We start from the raw sequence: 23,433 nt of genomic DNA on the forward strand, positions 1-23,433 counted from the left end.
GGTACTTTGGTGAAGAGGAAACCTAAAATCTTTCCTTTTTCAGAAAATTTTCAACTCTATTGAGCTGCAGTTTATATACAATAAGATTTACCCATTTTAAGTGTATCAATGGATGAATTTTAATAATTGTTATGAAGTCATGTACCCACCATCATAATTAAGTTACAGAACAGTTCCATGACCCTAAGGAAGTTCCTTGTACCCATTTATACTCTTTCAAGACCCCTGGCCTGGCTTTCTGTCACTGTGCTCTTTTGTGTTTGACTGTTTACTTGGCAAAATATTTTTTGAGATTCATCCACCTTGTTGGGTCTATTGGTAGTTTGTTTTTTTTTAATTGCACAGTTCATCTCTTTATTAGTTGATGCACATTTGAATTTTTTCCAGTTTGGGACTATTATAAATAATGCTGCAATGAACTTTTGAGCGTATGTCTTTTCTGGATATATATTTTCATTTCTTTTGGATAGATACCTAGGAGTGGAATTTCTGGGTTGTATGTTAAATGCATGTTTAAGTTTTTATTTATATATATTTATTTATTGTATGTACATATATATTTATATATTTATTTTAAAATAGTATGGCAGGACTATATGTGTGTGTGTGTGTGTGTGTGTATACACATGTAGTCTTGCCATACTGTTTTGGTTACAAAAATACTGGTTACGAAAATACATACTGGTTACAACCACTTTGGATTCCTACCAGCAATTTCTATGAGAGATCCTATGCTCCACATCTTAGCCAAGATGTGGTATTGTTAATCTCTTTAACATTAGCCATTTGAGTAGGTGTATAGTGATGTGTCATTATGGTTTTAATTCACATTTTCTTAATGACTAATGATATTGAATATCTTTTCATGTGCTTGTTGGCCATCCACATACTTTTTTTGTCAAGTGTTTGCTCAAACATTTTGCCAGTTTTTAATTGGATTACTTGTCTTTTTTATTGAGTGATAGGAGATATTTTTTTTATTATGTTCAGTTAGCCAACGTATAGTACATCATTAGTTTTTGATGTAGTGTTCAACAGTTTATCAGTTGCCTGTAACTCCCAGTGCTCATCACAACACATGCCCTTCTTAATACCCATCACCTGGCTACCCCCTCCCTCCACCCCCCTCCCTTCTGTAACCCTCAGTTTGTTTCCCGAGAGTCCAGAGTCTCTCATGGTTTGTCTCCCTCTCTGATTTCTTACCATTCAGTTTTCCCTCCCTTCCACTATGGTCCTCTGCGCTATTCCTTATGTTCCACATATGAGTGAAACCATATGATAATTGTCTTTCTCTGCTTGATTTATTTCACTTAGCATAATCCCCTCCAGTTCCATCTATGTCGATGCAAATGGTAGGTATTCATCCTTTCTGATGGCTAAGTAATATTCCATTGTATAAATGAACCACATCTTTATGCATTCATCTGTTGAAGGACATCTCGGCTCCTTCCACAGTTTGGCTCTTGTGGACATTGCTGCTATGAACATTGGGGTGCAGGTGCCCCTTCTTTTCACTACATCTGTATCTTTGGGGTAAATACCTAGTAGTGCAATTGCTGGGTCGTAGGGTAGCTCTATTTTTAACATCTTGAGGAATTTCCATACTGTTTTCCAGAGTAATAGGAGATATTTATATATTCTGGATATATGTCAGATATAGCAAATGTTTTTCTTCCTGTCTGTGGCTTGCCTTTTCATTTTCTTTTTTTTTTTAATTTTTTTTAAAGATTTTATTTATTTATTTGACAGAGACAGAGATAGCGAGAGCAGGAACACAAGCAGCGGGAGTGGGAGAGGGAGAGCAGGCTTCCCGCCAAGGAGGGAACCCGATGTGGGACTCGATCCCAGGACCCTGGGATCATGACCTGAGCCGAAGGCAGACACTTAACGACTGAGCCACCCAGGCGCCCGCCTTTTCATTTTCTTAATGCTAAGTTTTGAATAACAGAAGTTTAAATTTTTTTTTGTGATTATTTATTTTTAAAGATTTATTTATTTGAGAGAGAGAGGGAACACAAACAATAGGAGGGGCAGAGGGAGAGGGAGAGAGAGAATCCCCAGGCAGACTCCCCACTGAGTGCAGAGCCTGATGTGGGGCTTGATCCCGTGACCCCGAGATCATGACCTGAGCCAAAATCAAGAGTCGGCTGCTCAACTGACTGAGCCACCCAGGCAACCCTTATTTATTTATTTTTGAGTAAACTCTACCCGCCATGTGGGGCTTGAACTTACGACTCCAACATCAAGAGTTGCATAGCTCTACTAACTGAGCTAGCCAAAAATTTTAAATTTTGATGAAGTCCAATTTATCAGTTTTTTTCCTTTTATTGTTTATGTTTTTGTGTCCTAAAAAATCTTTGCCTCCTGTAAAGTCTCAATTTTTTCTCCTATGTGAGGAGAAGAAACTTCTAGAAGTTTCATACTTTGGGATTGTACATTTAGGTTTATGTATGAACCATTCAGAGTTAATGGTTTTTGCCTGATACAAGGTTGAGATTGATTTTTTTTTTCCCCAAATGAGTACTGAGTTGTTCAGCACTATTCATTTCAAAAGCTGTCCTTGTTTTTTTATTTCCTTTTGTTTTTCTTGTATTTTCTCTCTATACTTGTACTTTAATGAGCTAAGGGTCTGTTGTCTCCATCTGTTAAGAACCCTCTGGACCTAGATTGTAAGTGAAAATGCTATCATTGCTTGAGAAATGGTGCTTCATTGTAAGGAATATCAGCAATTACATTTAACCATGGTATTTGTAGAGTTTTATGGGCAGGAATTCATGCTACCATATTCTCTGTGGTTTGTTAGCTTCTTGGAATTTTAGAAAGATAAAAAAAATCTGAGGTTTAAGTAATAGAATTAGAAGGGTGGTGAAAAGTCTCTTATCAGTTCTAGGGCATGAGGTCCCAGACTCCAAGTAAGCATTTGAGTGAGGTCCGTGTAGCTGGATGGAGCAGAACAGAAAAAAAAAAACCACAAAAAACTGTATATACGATTTGGGATTTAAGTTTTCCTGAGGGGGTGGTACCTGGCTGGCTCAGTTGGTGGAGCATGTGACTCTTGATCTTGCGGTTGTGGGTTCGAGCCCCACATTGGGTGTAAAGATCAGTTAAAAATAAAACCTTTTTGGGGGCTCCTGGGTGGCTCAGTTGGCTAAGTGACTGCCTTCGGCTCAGGTCATGATCCTGGAGTCCCAGGATCGAGTCCCACGTCGGGCTCCCTGCTCAGCGTGGAGTCTGCTTCTCCCTCTGACCCTCCCCCCCTCATGCTCTCTCTCTCTATCTCATTCTCTCTCTCAAATAAATAAATAAAATCTTTAAAAAAATAAAAAAAAATAAAACCTTTTTTAAAAAAGTAAGTTTTCCTGAGGGAACAGGTAAAACATATTTCATTGGTGCTTTAATTTTTCTTTTTCTTTCTTTTTTCTTTAAGATTTTATTTATTTGGGGGAGAGAGAGAGAGGAGCAGAGGGGGAGTGAGAGGGACAAGCAGACTCTGCGCCGAGTGCAGAACCCCACGCAGGGCTTGATCTCATGACCCTGGGATCATGATCTGAGCCAAAACCAAGAGTTGGGTGCTTGACCAACTGAGTCACCCAGGTGCCCTGGTGCTTTAATTTTTCTAAGGAAATAGAAGACAGATTTGGAAAAAGTATTATAAGGTTTATTTTTCAAATGTGATGATAAATTTGGTACATTTTCAAATACTGTGAATATTATCCAGTGGTCTGATTCCAAATTCTTGGAATCAAGATTCCAATATTATATTGGTCTGATTCCAAATTCTTAAGGATTCACTGACTGTAAATACGCTTCTATGCACACACACACACACAAACACACATGCTCACCCTGAGCCACAAACTCGTTGTCATCCTTATCCCATTTTCTGCAAAAGATGGTAAACAACTGACTATCCAATAAGAGGGGACTGCCTCAATAAGTTATAGTTATGGTATATTCAGTGGTCGTATAATAGAATATTATGCAGATATCAAATAGATTGTACTAATATAGAAATTACCTATACACATATGTATATATTAAATGCTTGTATGTATCTCCACATCTACGGAAATAAAAGCAGGTGTAAAGCTTTTTGTACAAAGGTGGTCACTCTGGTGTTATTTGTAATGATAAATATAAAAGTATAGTAATAAAAGTGTCCACAAATGGGAGGCTGATTAAATAAACATGGTATACTCGTACATGGGGATATCATGCTCTTGTTAAAGAGGATGAAGTAGGGGGCGCCTGGGTGGCTCAGTTGGTTAAGCATCCAACTCTTGATTTTGGCTCAGGTCATGATCTCAGGGTTGTGAGGTTGGGCCCTGCGTTGGGCTCTGTGCTCAGCCCAGAGTCTGCTTGTCCCTCTCCCTCTGCTCCTCCCCGGACTCACTCTCTCACTCTCTCTCTCAAATAAATAAATAAAATCTTTAAAATAAAAAGGATGAAGTAGATCTACATGTTATGTTTGGAATAATCTCCAAAAAATGCTACTATGTGAAAAAAAGAAGTGAGGAACAAGATAATGTGAAAAGTATGCACCTAGGTGTATGTGTGTGTTGCATAATCTGAAATGATGTATTAAAAATGTTAACAAATGATTGATTTTGGCAAGGAAAATATGGGGTCTAGAATTGAGGGAGACTTCTTTCCAGTGTGTACCTTTTTTTTCTATTTGAATTTTGTAACCATGTGCACATCTTACTTTTTCAAATGAAAAATGCCTTCTTCTGAGCATCTATTACCTAGAATTGAGATCTATTTTTATACTGTGTCAGGAGCTTGAATTTGGAAGATGGAAATTAATCATTTCCCTATCTTTGACCCTAACCATGTTGCTAACCTTCCACCAATCTTCTGATTCTTGATTTGAGGGAAGATAGTTTGGACAAGAGAAGGTGGGGATGGAAGGGCAAGAAGCAGAGTATAGAGTTAGGAATAGCATCCTAGGGTGACTTGAAAGTTAAGGATATATGAAAATTAATAAAAGGAAATCTCACTAAAGTGGAATTAGGAGGCCAGAAAGGGGAGCTCCCAGGGCGCCTGGGTGGCTCAGTTGGTTAAGCGACTGCCTTCGGCTCAGGTCATGATCCTGGAGTCCCTGGATGGAGTCCCTGGATGGAGTCCCGCATCGGGCTCCCTGCTCGGCGGGGAGTCTGCTTCTCCCTCTGACCCTCCCCCCTCTCATGTGCTCTCTCTCATTCTCTCTCAAATAAATGAATGGAATCTTTAAAAAAAAAAAAAAGAAAGAGGAGCTCCCAGGCCCTACCATTGGTGGTCAACTGCAGACCCAACAGGAAGAGACATAACCTTGCAAGTGTATACTCCTTTAGCTCCGACTTTACTACCCTTGGCAGGAGGAAGAAGGGTTTTCTTCTCTCCCAGAAGCAGCAGGCCAGCCAATAAGAAACTGTCACAACTCAGCCAATGAAAAGCCACTATACTTTGAACTACCAGTTTACTTCAATGGACTTTTTATTTATAACAGCCTTCCCAACTGCACCCTTTTCTCAATAAGAGAGCTTTCTTCTTTGTTCTCTGGACTTGTCTTGGTTTTGCAGTAGCTTGCATGTCCTGAATCATAGTTCTTTGCTATTCCTGAATAAACCCATTTTTGCTGGTACAATAACTGACAGCTTTATTTATTTTATTTTATTTTTTTAAAGGTTTTATTTATTTATATGACAGAGAGAGACATAGCGAGAGAGGGAACACAAGCAGGGGAAGTGGAGGAGGGAGAAGCAGGCTTCCCGTGGAGCAGGGAGCCCGATGTGGGGCTCGATCCCAGGATCCTGGGATCATGACCTGAGCCAAAGGCAGATGCTTAACGACTGAGCCACCCAGGCACCCCTGACAGCTTTATTTTTAAGGTTAACAGATACTACAAGTCGATCCAAAGCACCTAGTAAGTCCAGACTAATCGGCAACATGCTAAACCACTCATCCTCATCTATCTTTGAAGACCCCCAAGAATATTGGGTGTAATTTAGCTTGGTGGTTATTGAACCTAGCCTTAATCAGAATTACTTGGGGTGCTTTAAAATATCATGTTTTTACCATAGATATAACCTGCATACAGTTTTTTTAAAAAATGAACAGTATAGAAGAGAAAGAAAAGTTTCATGTTTAATGGCTAGTTTCCAGTCTCCAGAGGTAACCACTTTATTTCTAGTTTTGAGTTTTTCTGATGATTAATACCATTACTCTAAAGAATATGTTTCTATTTCCTACTTTATCAATTTTAGACAGCATTTTTTGACTCTCAAGAAAGATGATTTAGCATACTTATGCCACCTCCTTTACCTACTTCTGATTTTCCCAAAATTTTATTCGTTATATTTTTATGATATTCAGGACATTTTAGTGGTTACTTTTATAACATTAAATCATATACTTTAATTTTTATTTTTGTATCCATTAATTCTAGACAATATATATCAACACGATTTCAGAGATACTTTCCTACACTCTCCCTCCTCCCATTGCTTCTGACTTCTGTCACCTATAATATTATGTGTACATTATTAAGTTTATAACTACTGCCTAGGTTCAAATCTCAGCTCCACCGCTTGTTATCTATGTAATCTTAGGTAGATTATTGAATGTCTCTGTGCCCTCAGTTTGCTCAGCTGTCAACTGGAGGTGATAATAGTAGTATCTACTTCATAGGGTTGCTATAAGATTAAATTTTACTTAAATTGAAATAAATATTTCAAAGTACTTAACATAGCATTTGGTACATAGTAAGTACTTTTTAAGTGTTAAGCTAGAAAATAAAATAGCAAAATTAAAAGTGAAATGAAATATGTTTTACAATTCAAATTAAATCCTCAGTATGCTCTATCTATAACTTGATTTTAAAAAATAAAATTAAAATGCAAAAGACATGAAGAGACATTTCACCAAGGAGGATATATAGGTGGCAAATAAGCATGTGAAAATATGTTCAATATTATTAGTTATTGCAGAAACACAAATGAAAGCCACAATGAGATATCAGCATATATCTATTTATATCTTCTTTAGTTTAGAAGAACTAAAATTAGTGAGAATAACAAATGCTGGTGAATATGTGGTGAAACCTGATCATTCATACATTACTGGTGGAAATGTCAAATGGTACAGCCACTCTGGAAAAAGAGCTTGGCAGTTTCTTTAAAAAATTAAATATGCTAGCACTATACAACCCAGCAGTAACTGCTGGGCACTTATCACAGAGAAATGAAGCTTGAAGTTCACACAAAAATCTGTACACAAGTGTTCAGAGTGGCTTTATTAGTAGTAGTTTTATTCATAAACTGGAAACAACCCACATGTCCTTTGACAGGTGAATGGTTAGACAAAGTGTGGTACAGCCATATGAAGAAATACTGCTCAGCAGTAAAAAGGAAGGAAGTATTGATATAGGCAACAATCTGGATGGATCTCCAGAGAATTATGTTGAGTGGAAAAAGCCAATCCCAAAACATTGCAAACTGTCTGATCACATTTATATTATTTGCATATATTCTTGGAATTACAAAATCATAGAAATGGAACAGTTTATTGGTTACCATGGATTAAGGAGAGGAAGGGATGGGAAGGAAGAGAGTGTGGCTATAAAAAAGAAACATACAGGATCCTTGTGGTGATGGAACTCTTCTGCATCTTGATTGTATCAATGTCAATATTCTGATTCTGATATTGTTTTATACTTTTGCAAGATGCTGTTGGGAGAAACTGAGTATATATATATATATATTCTCACAACTGCATGGAACTTTACTTCAAAATAAGAAGTTTAACTAAAGAACCAAACAAACAACTCTCCCAATATTAACTCCATGTAAATATTATTCACAGCAGGACCAAGGAATGTGTTTGGACCTACAGAGAAAATTAATGTAATCATAGAGCTGTAAAAAAGTGCTGCTGGTAGGAGAACATTTCAAATGTCAAAGTCAAATGGATTATCTTTTCTTATACTCCTTCAATGGCTCAAATGATGCCACATTTTAGCATGCTTCCTATTAGAACTAGAATCATCATACAGCTTTTTGTTCTCCTTAGAGTTCCTAATTGTATTCCATTGTCAATCAAAAGCACAGAAAAATAGCTTCTGGTTTCTTAGTGATATAGGTTGCTTAGAGAATTTGCATCCATCTTAAGGATATTCTTCACTGAACCCTTTGACTTCTTGTTCTAATTACGACCTAATGCTTTCTTGGTCAGCTTAGCAGTTGTCATCTTGGGATTCCTTTAATGCTTTAAAATATAAATTCCCAGGCACCACCACAGACCAATTTAATTGGAGTTTCTTTGGGTGAGGTATGTCTGGCGTATGTGCATTTTTTAAAAACTACCCTCCCAGGCGATTTTGCCCATCAGATTTGAGAATTCATCTAGCTAATCCTGAGAGTCCTATAACTAATATGAGAAATATTAATAATAGATACTGTTTTTTGAGAATTTGCTATGTTCTGGGCATTGTTTTAAGGGTCAATGCATGGTCCTATTTAATCTTTACACAAGCCTATGAAGTAAGTACTATTATTATCCCTGTTTTAGAGAAAACTCAGTATCAGAGAAGTAAAATCACACCACTTTCAAGCTCCAGAGCCAGGATTAGAACCCAGGTTTGTCTGGCAATAAAATTTTGGATTTTAACCAACAAATTATGTTAATTTTAAAACGCCAAGTTATTTTACCTCTAGAGCTCCATAGGGCGTTGGAGCATAGGTAAAAGGACTGCGTATTGTCAACAAATTTTACAGCTAAAACCTGGCATCTTTTAATCAGTTAAATCAATTCAGCAAGGTCATTCTTGTGAGATACCCTAAGTATGAATAATGGACCATGGATCAAATGGGAAGCCCTTAGCAATTTCTTTTCGACTCTCATTATTTTGGATGGTATAGAAACAGTTCACAAACCCTACCAATAAATCTCTTAAAAGTTTTCCCATGTAAGCATCTTTAACAAAGTTTGTATCTATGGGTTATCTGTGACTTTTCCTCACATTTTCTCTGGCTTCCACAGATGGATAAATGAAGTTAGCTGTACTAATTTCTGAGCATTTGAAATGGAATACCTAATTCAATAGTTAGGAGAAATAAGAATAGCCTCCAGATGGCTTGATCACTTGGTACCTAAATACTGGAATCATATATTTGCCCACCGTAGAGCTGGACTCTTAACTTTTACAGATACCAAATATGACTCAAAACTATTCACATTTAAGAAGCATACTCTAGTATCTCTTAATATTCTGATATGGACTGATCTCCAAGATCTCTCACATTAAAAAACAAAATAGTGTATGTAGTATGCCACTACTTATATAAAAAAGAGGGGGCACATATTAATATTTGGTGATAAATACATTAAAATCTCTGAAAGAGATTTTCATAAGAAGAAAACAAAAGAAACATGCCCTAGTAATGGACACAAAAATAATGTTTAAAATCTAAATTTAAATTGTTAACGAAATGTGCAAAATCACTACACACACACATAATGGAATAGTGAATTTTGTGCTACATTAGACCACTGTATGCTTTCATACTGTATTGGTTGTTTTTCTTCTGTAATTTAAAAACCCAAACCAACTCTGCTAATTAAGCTCTCTGGCCAAGAGCTCACTTGGATCCCTGACAGTCCCTAGTTAAAGCTTAGTTTGTAGTTTTTGACAGCAAACCAAGACCCTCTTGTTTGCTTCAGGAAAACTGGCTGGTTTTAGTCCCTGGCATTATTTTAGCAGTACCCTCATTCCAACAAGTCACCAATCCTCTTGACCATGACTTAAAATTGTGCCAGAATTTTCTTGGTGGTTTTTTTGTTTGAGACAGGTAGTAGTAGTAGTAATGAAATTATTGTTAGCTTGGTTTTAATTTTTGACAAAATATCTTGGAAACAGGAATAAGGTGGTATATTGAGATGATAAAGCAAGGACAAAAGCAACTAAATCAAATTTACTTGAACTAATACATGTGTTTTTGCCATATATCTTAATTCTTTTATTTCTTACTCCTTAATTAGTCCATAACTCAGAAGGTGAAAACCACCACAGGCAAGTGACATTTTATGAAATGAATTGTTTAAAATGTACTTTTTGTGATAATGGCACTCGATGTGAATAGTATTTAGTATTTTTTTTTTACAATTTTACTTATTTTTGTTGGCATGTTTGGAAATAGGTAAAAAGTCTGAGTGAGAAACTTTCAGTACTTTTATTATTAAATGCACTTCATCTCTCTTTATGTGACTCCTTACCAGAAAAGAAATGGCCTAAGAATTTCCACCTGCCTGATATGACATTTGTAAAAGTCTTATAGTACTTTGATTTCATAAATATATTACCCAAAGTAACTAATTTTTATAACCCACGCCCCTTAAGGAGCCCAAAACTAAGCTCAAAGGGAGACCACAAACCTTGAAAAAAAACTAGAAATATTCCTTCTTTCCCCTCTATGGTCTCCTGGTGTCACTTAACTACAACTCCTCCGTCTGTGACCTTGAGAAACCTTGAGGCTAAATAGGAGGAGTAGAGTATTGAAGGTCATCCAGTCCACCACTACCCAAAAAGGGGAGCAAAAATTCATGATAACAGGTAAGTGTTTTTATAATTATGGCAGATGGTGATTGAAGCAAAGGCAGCTCAAAAGGGGAGACATGAGAAAGCCATAATTTTGAATGTTTGACATTTGTTTTGAAACTACCTTACTACCCTATACCCTTTACCATCTGTCTGTTATCCCTCCCAACACCCACCTCTGTCTTCCCACAGGGCTCCATTGTCTGCAGTTCCTGTTTCTCAGGGGCGGAGCTGTGGGAGGCAGCCATGGGTGCCATAATAGGCACCTGCGGCCAGCACAATGGGCTGTGGGTGCTTGTGGGAGAGACAGATTGATGTATTGTGCATGGGGGAGGAGGGCTGTCACTTGAATCCATGTGAACCCAGGCTTTAGGGGCAAGGGAGATTGACAGCTTTTGTAGGTTGCATTTCTTTTTCAAAGCTTGGCTTTAATAGACAGTAAGTTTGGGGCCCCAGGCTTTCACTCCCATAATTCTAACAGGGCAATCACGAGCATTCAGCATTTCTTTTTACCCCCCTTGTTACGCATTAAATGATTTCAGTAAAGGAATGTGCAGCATTAATTAGAATTTGTTAGCAGATACCAAGGGGAAAAGTTTCTTCACAACAACTATAGGAGGTGTCATTTGTACAAAGACTTTTTTGTTTTCTTTCCCCATTACATTATCACTGCAATATGTAAGGTAGTGATTCTTTTCATTTAAATTAAGTGGAAAGCTACTAAATCTTGTTTTATTCTCCAAAAAGAATAAGGTCCTTAACACTTATCTTTTAACTTCTTTCATTTCCTAAGGTTGGTGTTTACTTTTGCTTTCAGTCTGACCCATTTACTGATCTGTGTGGTTGTGTATCCAGTTTTGTGTACCATTTAGCTCTTACAATTACAGGCAGCCCACTACTGATATATAAGGATTGTTTCAGGTGAAAATAGATACCAATAATACTGAAAATCATTGACACACTGGAGCCCTTTTTGGTAATGGTACACTGAGAAATGCCAAAAAATTAGATTCCCCTAGGTTTGTGTCCCAATTTATTTTCTAAAACTATTTTTCCCTAGTTGATATTTAACCTTAGCTATGACATCAAATTTATGGGAGAATGGGGCAGCGGCCAAGGAATACTTTTTCCCATAGAAAACTCATTCCTAAATTATGTCAGTATTTTTAAACATCAAAAGTCCCCCCCCCCCCGCACCTTAAACACACACAGATAGCATCATTTCCTTATAGCTAGTTAAAATGATCTTAGGGTTTTTTTGGTTTTATATTGTTTCTATTTCCTATTCTGATTTTTATTCCTGACGTTTTAGACTTATATGGGAACAAAATTAATCTCAGATGGGATATCTTGTAAATGTGCTCTTTGCCACCTGAAGAACTGATAAAAATTAAAAATGTTGGCTGTGATTTTTCTAACATCTCTCCCATATAAAATCATTTTCTCTATGGAAGGAGTTGGAGGCTAATTGAATTAGGATTTTTCCCATTCATTGTTTTATTTAAATGTGTTAAGGGCAATAGTGAAAAATATTAGAAGTCTACCATTATTTCTCAGGAAGAACATATTCCCACACAGTTGTCTGGCTCTGTCTATTATAATAACTTGGTGCAATGGTTTTAAAAGTAGTGGGGTGATAATAATTAGGGTGTGCGACACAGAAATTTCAATGCTGGATTCAACATTTCACCATGCAGGGCATGAAAATTGCCGACTGGGGCTAGTCAGCTCTAAGTACTAATTAACTAATTAATCAGGTGCTGAGACCAACTGAATGGAGGATACCAGCCAGACAACTCAAGCCCAAGCAGAGGGTTGTGCTCTTTCAAAGACAGTGCAGTCTTTCTTCTTGGTTTTTAACCCAATCAAAAATGAGGGGAGAAAATAGGATATCGTGTCCTACTGTCAGTCATTTCAGTCTAAGCTTTTTACGTAGAGAAAATAAAATAAAAACATGTGCCTCTGATAATAACTGTGAGGCACTGTATGCAGCGCAACCCCCAAAACTCTGGCAAACTCCGTATCTCCTTGGCCATGAACTATTTCAGGGCTGGTATATGTGGGTGTGTGTGGGAGGAAGGGGATCTGCCTTCTTGGAGTTTTCTACAATATATATTTTTTTAACATTGGAGATGAGAAATGTATTTCTCTTTTTGGACTGATCTAAGGTCTTTTGCCTCATCCCTTGTTTATGTAAATGAGAAGAGTCCAATTACACATATGGAAAAAGGGTTTAATGAATCGTGAAAAAGCCTGGTTTGCAGAGAAAGGGCACAATCCCCTCTTCTTCTTCTCTTTTATAATTTAACTTAGAAACATGTATTTCTTTTAAGGAAGATGATAAAGCTTAATGATTAGATCATTTTATTTTATATACTAATTTTCATATTTGGGAATTATTAAACATATTTTGCTAGAAGATTTAGCTTCCTTTATCTTTGTAAGGCTTCATAGAGACCTAGTAAGTATTGTCTACAACAAAAACTGTGAAATTCTAACTTTTTTCCTAAATTAAAAAACTTATTACATGTTAGTTCCTCCCATTTTTTGTTATTCTTAGCTCAGTGATAATTTTTCTTAACACAGTTTGCTCTGGAACTGTCTGCACTGAAAAAGAACTGCATCATTACAGGAGAGGAGGGTTGTTATTGAACCCAAGGAAAAGACTTTAGTATCACATAGGTTTAGCTTAATTTTGGTATTATTCTGATGTTTTGCCTAGCTAGAATTTTTAGGGTGTTGAATTAGGTAAGCTTTTTTTTTTTTTTTCCTAAAAGACAGTGAATTTTTACACTAGAGCAGAGAATACCGTGTTTGAGATTTCATTTTCCTATTTTCTCTTCCCTTACTTCTTCATTTGGAATTTTCAGTAGTTGAAAGACCACAGAGAACCCCCAACCCATTTTTTTTTAATGACAAAAACCTTGCAAGGATACTGAGGGGAAAAAATTACTACCATTTCTGACGTGACTCTTAGATTTGGTAAGTATGCAACTAGCCCGGAAGAGGTGCTTTGCAGCGACAGCAGGAAAGTTCTAAATCACGGCTGTAAGTGCTTTTCAGAGACCTAATCCAGCAACCTCATTTGGCACTTGGGGAAACTGAGGCCCAGGAAGCGGGGGGCGGGGGCAGAGTTATATGATTTTTTTTCCTCTACAAAATACTGCGTCGATCAGCGGAAAATACTTTTCTTGGGTACCTACTATGTAGAGGGCATTGCTGGGATTCAGACTGCTTGCCTATTCACGGGGGCCATGGTCTTTCCACTCTACCCACTCCCCCCCCACCCCCCGGCCTTCCCGGATCGGCGCCCTGGATGTGATCGACACCATGAAGTTGCCCCATAATCCTCTCTGGCAACATAGGATGTAAAATTTGATCAGCTCATTGGATGAAGCCGACAAGTCTCAAAAATGTGTGAAAAGGGGGCCAAGTGGTAGGCAAGCGCCGCGTTGAGGCAGCGCTCCAGCCGGTCCCCCTCCGAGTTCTTGGTGCGGCAGCCGCGGCGGAGCGGGGGTTGGGGCCGAGCTGCGGGACCGCGGCCGAGGCGGCGGCGGCGGCGGCGGCGGCGGCGACCGAGGCGGCAGCGGCGGCGGCTGCGGGGAGGCCGCGGCGCCATGGGGGGGGCCCTAGGAGCGGACTGCGGGGCCGGAAGGGGGCAGCAAGGCGGCGCCGGCGGCTGCGGAGTTATCTCCGCGGCGTAGCTGGGGGCCGGGCCGGGCCGGGCGGGGCGGGGCGGGGCGTGCACCAGGGCCGCGGGCGGCGCGCGCCGGAACAGTTGGCCTCAGGGCCCCGCCGCCCGCGCGACCGCCCGCCGGCGCACGCGGAGGAGGCGGCGGCCACAGAAGGAGGAGGGGAGCTCGGAGCAGGAGGTGAGGCGGAGGTGGAGGAGCAAGAGTAGGCGGAGGAGGAGGCGGCGGTGGAGGAGACGAGCGGCCAGGAGGAGGAGGATGGAGGAGCAGCCGAAGGAGGGCGAGGCCGAGGTCGCGGAGCACTGGTTCTCCAAGTGGGAACGCCAGTGCTTGGCCGAGGCCGAGCAGGAAGAGCAGCTGCCCCCTGAGCTGCAGGAGGAGGCGACCGCTGAGGCAGCGGGGCTCAAGAGCGAGCAGCAGAAGCTGTGGCACCTCTTCCAGATCTCTGCCACCGCCGTGGCCCAGCTCTACAAGGATTCCGGGTGCCCACAGCCAGAACTGTCCATGTGGGACCCCTTCCAGAATGCGGCCATGGCCGTGACCAGTCTCTACAAAGAGAGCGGGGATGCCCACCAACGAAGTTTTGACCTGGGCGTCCAGGTTGGCTACCAGCGTCGCATCAAAGACGTCCTGGAGTGGGTGAAGAAGGGCCGAAGCACCATTCTCCGCGAAGACCTGATTAGCTTCCTGTGTGGCAAAGTGCCCCCCGCACCTCCATCATCGCGCACCCCCAGGACGCCGCCAAAGCCGCCCGCCGCGGCCACCGGCCAGGCCACAGCTACTGAATCCAGTTCGTCTGTAGACGTCGACCTGCAGCCCTTCCACGAGGCCATCGCCCTGCATGGCCTCAGTGGTGCCATGGCGAGCATCAGCGTGAGATCTGGTGCACCCGGCTCCCCGCCTCAAGCCAGCAATGGCGTCGCCAACAATGGCGTCACCACCAATGGCGTCGCCACCAATGGCACCGGCGGCGGGCGCCGAAAAAGTAGCTTCCTCGAGGACGACTTGAACCCCTTCAACTCAGAAGAACTGGCCCTCCGCCTGGACAGTGGGGGGACCCGCAAGCGCACCTCGGCCCAGTGCGGGGATAGTGTCACAGACTCCCCAACCCACAAGCGCAACCGAATGGTCTGAACCGTGCCGTTGGCCGCCAGCCGCCATGTTATTTGAGAGCTAACTCGACCTTCTACATGCTTGTCGAAAGGATGCTCGAGACCATCGTTTTCTTCTCAAAGTTAAACAAAGATTTCCGTCAAGTTTGCCATAAAGAAACTTTTAAAGTATTCTAGAAGAGGCCTCGTATGACTCTGACTTTCCCAAAAATATAATTCTAGCAGAGAACAAGTATTATGTAGTAGTTAGCAAGATCAGAAAAAACAGAAGTATCTGGTCAAAGCGGGAGCCTGGTTTATCTTGTTCACAGTTATATTCCTTAGCACTTAGCACAGTTGCTGGTGCTCAATAAATGTTTGTTGAATGAAAAATGTGACCTTATTTAAAAATCTTAAAGGGGAAGGACTAATAGGTGTTTACTTGGTTATAGGATACTTTTATCCTCTATTATTTGGTTATTTGCTTTAACCATTTTTTGCCAGTTCAGTTACATCTTATCAAAATGTAAAACTTGACATCTTGGTGAAATCTGGAGTTTTCTATTTTTGCTCCACTTTACCATGCACCTAATTTGTACAAAGTGTGCAAGTAATACATATTAGGCTGTGAGGTGCTTTTTAATATATATATATAGCTGCTTATTATGGTGATTATGTGATGGTATAAAGGGGTGCTATAATGGTTGGGCAGGTAATACTTGATATTGAGTCAATTCAGTGCTCTTTAGGAAAATTAAGCCAACAATTGAGATCCTGAGATCAAAGATGGTGGCCCAGTGGTGCTCCTTTTTCTGAGGAATGTAAAAAGTTCCTTTTCCTAAGGTTACATCTTTTTGGTAATCTCTGTTTTGAATTGGAAGACAGTAGTCAGAATGCACTGGGTTTTATTTAAGGATACAGCATGATGTAACTAAAAGAGCATGAGCTTTGTATTAAAAAAGGACCAACAGTAAAGTCCCAGTCCCACAACTTCATTGCATTATTTTGGGCAAATCACTTAATGTCTCTTGACCTCAGTTTTTCATCTGTAAAATGGAACTGTGTGTCTCCTAAAGTAGTCATGAGGATAAGATGACATCGTAATTTAAGTATCTAGCCCAGTGCGTACCACCTAAAGGTACTCAATAAATGTTCTCCCTTCTCTATAAGTAAAAGTCAGTAAAACATTAAAATCTACTATATTTTAGAAAAAGCAGGAAAACAGATCAATTTAGAAATAAGTAGAATCTCTGTGTTTGAACAGGAAACTACTGTTCTGATAGTTGAAACTTGCTTAAATATCCCAGGTCTTGTATTATAAGTGTGTTTAGCTCATGAATACTCAGGATTGTCACTCTGCATATTAGGGCAGCCTTGGAGTTCCTGAAATTGCCTGAGGGATACACCTTATAACTGGAGTTATGAAAGATCTACTTCCTCTGGCCTGAAAAAATATGGGGAGGGGGGTAAGAATGGAAAGGATTTGGAAATGAAAGTCCTAGGGACACCTAAAAGGCCAAAGTGGTTCTGAATAGGGGTGGGTGGAGTGGAGGTGATGAAAGAGTCCGTGTGGAGGCAGAGGAGGTGACAGTGAAGTTATGGAAGGGATGGGAGGAAGTTAAAATATACATATCTCCCCCAGGCTCTTCCAAAGCAAGCATATAAAATATTGTAGATAGTTGAGTAACACCTTGCCTTTAGGTTCATATCAGAAGGTTGTCTCTGTTTCATGAGTGTGGGCTTTGGAGTAGATTTGTAATCAACGAATGCATTAAAATAATACAACAAAATAAAGTGAATTCCCGGATAGAATAAAAACTTGCTGTTGAGGCAATCTTCACATACTTACTGAGGCACTGTGCTAGGTCCTGAGAAGGGATGTAAAAAAAACCCCAAAAACCAAACCAAAAACAATCTTTATCCTCAAGGGGCACATCCTAACTTGGAAGGTAAATTAATGTAGTGAAAAAAGCACTTCTAATTGTAGGAAAAGCACCTAAGGACTGTGCGGAAGAATTCAGAGGAAGAAGGTCCTCCTTGCCAAGAGGGTTACAGCTTCTGGAGGAAGTAGCATTTGAACTGGGCCCAGAAAAATGTGTAGAAAGAGAGGGCACAGGGGATACCAGTAGGGGAAGAGTATCTGACAAAGTTTGAGAAGGAGGGAAAAACAGTAAAGTGTGTTCGGGAATCACAGGAGCTAGGGAGGGGAGGCAGGGGCCAAATTATATTTGAAGGTCTCAAATGCCTGGCCCAGTACTTTAGATTCTATCCTAGGGCAGGGGATGATACCACCCCCTTTAGGAAGATAGCAGGATGCCTGGATGTCCAGCAGGGAAAGCACAGGGTGTGCCTATAGGATGTTACTGGGGACATTGCCTTTTGGTTAATCAGGGTTGTGGGGATGTTTACCCTGACAGGACTTTCTCTGGGAAGCCTTTGCTCACTCATACCCTCCCACACCTCAAACCATACCAGGTAGGAGGCACCCCCAGTGTGCATTCTGTACTGCTTCTTGAAGACTGAGAAAGCCTTTAATTCCAGCTGCAGAATCTCCTGGAGGGCTAGTCTTGAAAAAACAAAATAGTCATGCCTTCCCTTCTGTCATTCTTCCTGCTTCTTGTGTCCCAGAGCCGTCCTCCAGTGGAATCACTGGGGTGTTAGGGGCTGCAGGACTGACTGAGCAACCACAGTAACTTTAACAGGTAGGTATGGAGAGTGGTAAGAGGGCATGTCAGTATGAGGGAAGGGACCTCATTTGTCTTGTTTTCTTCTGTAATTCCCAGTGCCTAGCACAGTGCCTGACCCATATGGGTACACAGTAAATATTTATTAGATGAGTGGATGAGTGAGCCCCCATCCAGACTCAGGCTTAGCTATTTCCTTTCTCCCTTTGTTTACTTACTGCCCAGGAAGGACACCTGAAGCCCATACTCTAATTTCTAGATGATTTCTCCCTGCATGCCTTTACCCTTATTCCTAACTATCAGATTCAGCTTTTTGAAAAGTGGTCAGTCTCATGACCACCTCCCTTGGGAATATCCTGAGTTGCTTATGAAGGTAGCAGCTCCAGGTGAATTAAAATCTCAATAGGAGGGTCCCTGAAGCGACCCTCTTTCAGGAGGAGGCCTCAGTAATTGTGATGCCTGGTAAAGTCTGAAGCCCCTGAGCTAATTTCTATGTGTATATGCATGTATGCATGTATGTATTTATCCTATATTGAAGGGCCTAAGAAGTGGCTGTTGAGACAGTCAGCAGTCTTGTCACCTTAACCTTAACCTTCCACGATAGCATGGTTAAAGAACCACAGAGAAGTCTGAAACCCAAGGGACCCCACTGTGAGCTTTGTGATTGATTCAAGGAGCTAATTTAAAATTGATCATTGGTGGTGAAATTTCTGTGCAGGCTTAAAGTTATTCCCTCCTTTTGTACTTACTATCTTTATCATCACTTTGCATCTCTCCCTCTTTTTTTTAAGTTTATTTAAGTAATCTCTACACCCAATGCGGGACTCAAACTCACAACCCCGAGATCAAGAGTCGCATGCTATTCTGACTGAGTCAGCTAGGCATCCCTCACTTTGCATATCTCATAAATTTTCCTTCTAGGAGTGCAGATGAGAAGACTGAGTCTAAAACTTGTTGTTAAATGAAATCTCCTCATTTGTGTCCTTTTATAGGAACCTGAGAAAAGCCTCTGATTTCCTAACCTCTAGCTGACTATTTTATCCATTAAACCACTGCTTGCTAGTCAAAATTCCTTACGAACTGAGAGTTAGGAAACATTGCCGTGAGATCATTTTGCCGTTTACGAAATGATGATTGAGTAGGGGGTCAGGGGAGGGTTTGTTGTTGATCAGCCCGGGCCTTCATGGAGGCTTACAGAATTCCTCTAGTAGCATATGCATGGTGGGATCCTTCCTAAGTTCAGAGCCAAGAGGGACCTTAAAGATCATCTAGGGCAGGGTCAACTATTGAGTTTACAGATGGGACAAGTGACCTCACCCAGGAGGGCTACAGTGACTCATTGGTAAGACTAATACCACATACCAGGTTCCAGTCCATTGTTCACTGTGCCTCCCTGAGTTATATTGTGTATGACCTTTTAATTAATATGCTGATGATTGAGTGGGGCTAGGAAACTTGTACTATGAGGCCACTCTGGCATGGCAAGCATACTGTCTTTACTGTGTTGTGTTTCTTTGGGGGAAGCTGTTGGCCTTGTGCATTCAGGGAATACAGGTCATCCCTTGCCACCAGCGCACTTCAGCCACCAACCAAACAGGACTACTTGAAATTTCCTTTCGATCTTCTCTGGACTCTGGCCTTTTTAATTTTCATACCTTCCTCTCCCTTCCAAGTTGGGGTTAAAGTCCCCTCCCCAGAGTTCTCATTTTGGACTCATCACGGGAATTGTCAGTTTGTGTCTGTCTGCCCCACTAGACTGCAAACCATTAAGTCTCATCCCAATGGGGTCTCTTCCCTAGGGAGGTGTGTACACATCTCCGTTACTGCATGTGTAAGTTAAAAAGACATATTCAAAATTATACAATACTTTTATATTTTTTAATGGAAGAATTATTTTTGTCATAAAATTATATTATGGGAAGGAAAGCTCAAAATAAAACTTTGGAGGAGCAGTTTTATTCTATGGGGCATTATGTGTGCTTCCTCAAAGAAGTGTAGCCTATAATAATAAGTTATCAACATTCCTCCTCATTTGTAGATATGATTGTCATATCTCAGGCGTCAGTGGCAAGCCCACGGGATCCGGGTTTAAGTTTTGACTTTCCCAGTGACTTGGAGCAAGTCAGCCTTTTTTGCTTTTTATATATGAAATAAAGGAGTTAGTTATGTTAGATGATCTTTAAGGTGTCCACAGCTCTGGCACTTTCTGATCTGTGATCTAATTCAATAGGCAGTGGTAGCAATTACCCTCTTTCTGTGATATTCTCATTTTGATAATCTAGTGTCCGACTAGCTGAGCTCCGTGAGCTCCTTGAAACAAGGACTCCCAGGCTTCCTCTCTCTTTTGGTTCCATCTTCCTCAGCAGGTCAAGAATTAAAAAAACAATTTTGGGGCGCCTGGGTGGCTCAGTTGGTTAAGCGACTGCCTTCGGCTCAGGTCATGATCCTGGAGTCCCTGGATCGAGTCCCGCATCGGGCTCTCTGCTCGGCAGGGAGCCTGCTTCTGCCTCTGACCCTCCCCCCTCTCATGTGCTCTCTCTCTCTCGTTCTCTCTGTCTCAAATAAATAAATAAAATCTTTAAAAAAAAAAAACAATTTTGAATGCTTAAGGGGCTTTTTACGGGCAAATGCCCCCTTATTCAGGCATTATTCTTTTAAAAAAATAATAAGTTGAGCAGTACGATGTTACACAGAGAAGTTCATAGACTCAGTGGACTAAAGGGGGACCTAGAAAGCCACCCAGTTCACATGCCCCAACTCTGGTGAGAACAGGAATGGAAATCATCCTGGATCCGTGGCTTACTGTCTTCAACTTAAACATCTTTTAGGAGAGTCCAAAGCCGCCTTCTTCAGGAGCTACCAGGCAGGTCTTTCTGAAAACAATCCCAGATTCCTCAAAATGTAGCCTGGTGTGCTGTTCTCTTCTGTTGTAACCTAACTGCAGGCAAACTGGCCGTCCATCTCAGTGGAATAATCCTGCATCTTTTTATAGCTTTTGTGTCCAAACCTTGGCTTTAGACATTTAAAACAATCTAATTTTCTCTCTCTCTCTTTTCTTTTCCAGCCTCTTGGTTGGATATAATACTATTTGTTTCTATGATTCCCAACACGGCCAAAAAAAACCCCGCCTATGGCACATATTATATAGTATGTTTTATATTTACCCTCCTACCCCTAATAGTAATAGAGACCCTGGTTGCAAATTTCTCATTGTTCTTGAAATCCCAGGCTTTCTTGACACCAGTACCCAATTTTGTGTTTAAGTGTGAATATCTTAAATTGGAAGCTTATGGGAAAATTGGGGGAAATGTTAGATCATTAAGAAAATCATGTGCTGAACCACGTGGGAGCCTCTTAAGTACAACTTTGGTGGTCATGACCCTGGCCAGAAGGGGAAGCCTGTGATGTCACCCCTTCCCTGAGTCCCAGTTTCACGGATAGTATCTTTGAATGGAATTGTCTGAGGGAGATTGTTCCTTGTGAAAAGTTCACATGATGGAGTTTGAAGAGCTTGTTTCACCCGGAGCCCAGCAGGACAGAGTGGTTTGGAATGCAGCATTCAGAGTGTTCTGTTTGGCTGAAAGCTGTCACAGGGAACAAGTACTTAGCAAACAGCATGAACAAGGATTTGAACTAGAAAATGAGAAGGGCCTTGACAACATTGTAATAGTGACTTGTCTCCTCAAAAACTGCTCAGTAGTACACAAGAAGGTGATAAAGAAGACTAGGAAAATACATAAATACATTTGGGTCTCATTCAAAACAACCTAGTATAAGAGTGTCCTAATATGGGTAAAGTTTGAGCAGAGGTTACTGGGTCACTGTGGCCATCTCCACTTTACTATAGCTGATTGGATTTTTACCTCTTAAGGCAATAGCCTCAGACTAAGTCTGTGCCTACAGGATGTCCACACAACCTGTTGAAAATAGATCGATCAATCAACTGCTTAGTCTGTTTTCACAATGCTAAATGCCTGGGTCAAATGTTTTTCTTTTTATATTTCCCTGAATTAACTGAATAGACTTGTTGATAATGCTCTTGGCTTTTCATGTCTTAAGTGGAATTATGTGTAATTTAACAGGGCTGTTCTCTCAGTATTTACATTGCCTTTGCTTAAAAATTGGTTCTTCCTATGTCTTTTTTTTTTATTAAGGTATAATTGACAACTCCAACTGAAAGATGTTTAAAGCGTACAACATAATGATTTGATGTACTTACACATTGCAAAAGCCCCCCACCCAAATAGTTGGTTAGCGAGTTCTTCCTATTTCTTAAAGTCTCTTCTTAATTTTCCCAATTTCAGGCGCTGTCTGTGCCTCATAGATGGCACCTAAATCTTCGTGGCTGATGAAATGTAGCTACCGCAGGTGTGTGCAGTAGTCGAAGGCTTTGTTATGATGCTGTCTCAGGGATGCGACAAGGAGCCCTCCTGCTTAAGGTGAAACATAGATATAAGACAGTATTTATTACAATGAAGGTTACATTTATACCTGATTCCTCTCTGTGATGGCTGATGCTCTAGCAGGGATCCAGTCGTTGCTATATAAAGGGCCAAGAGAGCACAGTATCCACCCTCAATACATGGTAATAGACTCAGTGGAGAGTTTTAGCGTTGTGTATGGACATACCCTGGTTCATTGACTTCAGTTTAAAAAGAGATCAAATCCAATTAGACAACCTCTTCCAAATTCAATTCACTTCAATAAACATTGTTAGGATGCAAGGCACTGTGCTACCTCATGCAAAGCATTTGGATTTTATTTTACCTTTTCAGTTTGTTGTGGCATCATGTCAGCACAAGTTAAGTTGGTACATATTGAGGTTTTGTTCAGAAACTTTAAGAATGCCTTTTCTCATTTTAACTCCTGAAAATTTTAGAATTCTCTTCTCTGCTTGGAAGGCCTTCATCTGGAACTCCTATTCCTTGCTTGGGTACAGACTTAGGTATTTCAGAGATGAAGACGTAGTATTGTATCTGTGCTTTGTGTCATAGCCCTTTGGTTTTTGGGGTCCTATTGGTCTCAAGAGGAATTAGTGGATGTGCTAATTAGTAGCATTTAGGTTGTTTTAATGATAGATCCTCTTCTGGGGGCTGGTTTCCAATGTTAGTGCTGTCCACTGGAAATATAATGCAAGCCACGAGGTGCCTGAGTGGCTCAGTTGGTTAAGCATAGGACTCTTGATTTCGGCTCAGGTCATGATCTCAGGGTCCTGGGATCGAGCCCTTTATTGGGCTCCCTGCTCAGCGGGGAGTCTGAGGATTCTCTCCCTCTGCCCCCCTCTCTCATATAAATAAATCTTTAAAAAAATAAATAATGCAAGCCACACATGTAATTCTAAATTTTCTAGTAGCCACATTAAAAAAATAAAAATAAAAAGGTGAATTACTTTT

The 23,433-nt window shown here is 40.6% G+C and overlaps 1 protein-coding gene and 1 long non-coding RNA gene across 4 annotated transcripts in view; both read left to right on the forward strand.

The window, feature by feature from the left end:
• The window catches only part of LOC135361971 (uncharacterized), a 409,252-nt gene that overhangs the window by 120,977 nt on the left and 264,842 nt on the right, over positions 1-23,433 (forward strand). For all 3 annotated transcript variants that reach the window (XR_010406271.1, XR_010406270.1, XR_010406269.1), the window contains exon 2: positions 22,345-22,479. This is a non-coding gene — a long non-coding RNA (uncharacterized LOC135361971). The remainder of the gene's footprint in view (positions 1-22,344; positions 22,480-23,433) is intronic.
• HAPSTR2 (HUWE1 associated protein modifying stress responses 2) lies at positions 14,343-15,696 on the forward strand. The gene has a single exon (XM_045870210.3). The coding sequence runs from the start codon at positions 14,524-14,526 to the stop codon at positions 15,397-15,399; it is 876 nt and encodes a 291-aa protein (XP_045726166.1). The 5' UTR covers positions 14,343-14,523; the 3' UTR covers positions 15,400-15,696.

This window comes from Mirounga angustirostris, unplaced genomic scaffold (assembly GCF_029215605.1).
Source record: "Mirounga angustirostris isolate CCGP_5_RB_7025 unplaced genomic scaffold, mMirAng1.0.hap1 SCAF_11, whole genome shotgun sequence".
In the NCBI taxonomy this organism is placed as follows: domain Eukaryota; kingdom Metazoa; phylum Chordata; class Mammalia; order Carnivora; family Phocidae; genus Mirounga; species Mirounga angustirostris.

What these genes read in the sequence shown, in the direction of transcription:
- HAPSTR2 (XM_045870210.3), top strand. Translation starts at nt 14,524, where the DNA reads ATGGAGGAGCAGCCGAAGGAGGGCGAGGCCGAGGTCGCGGAGCACTGG.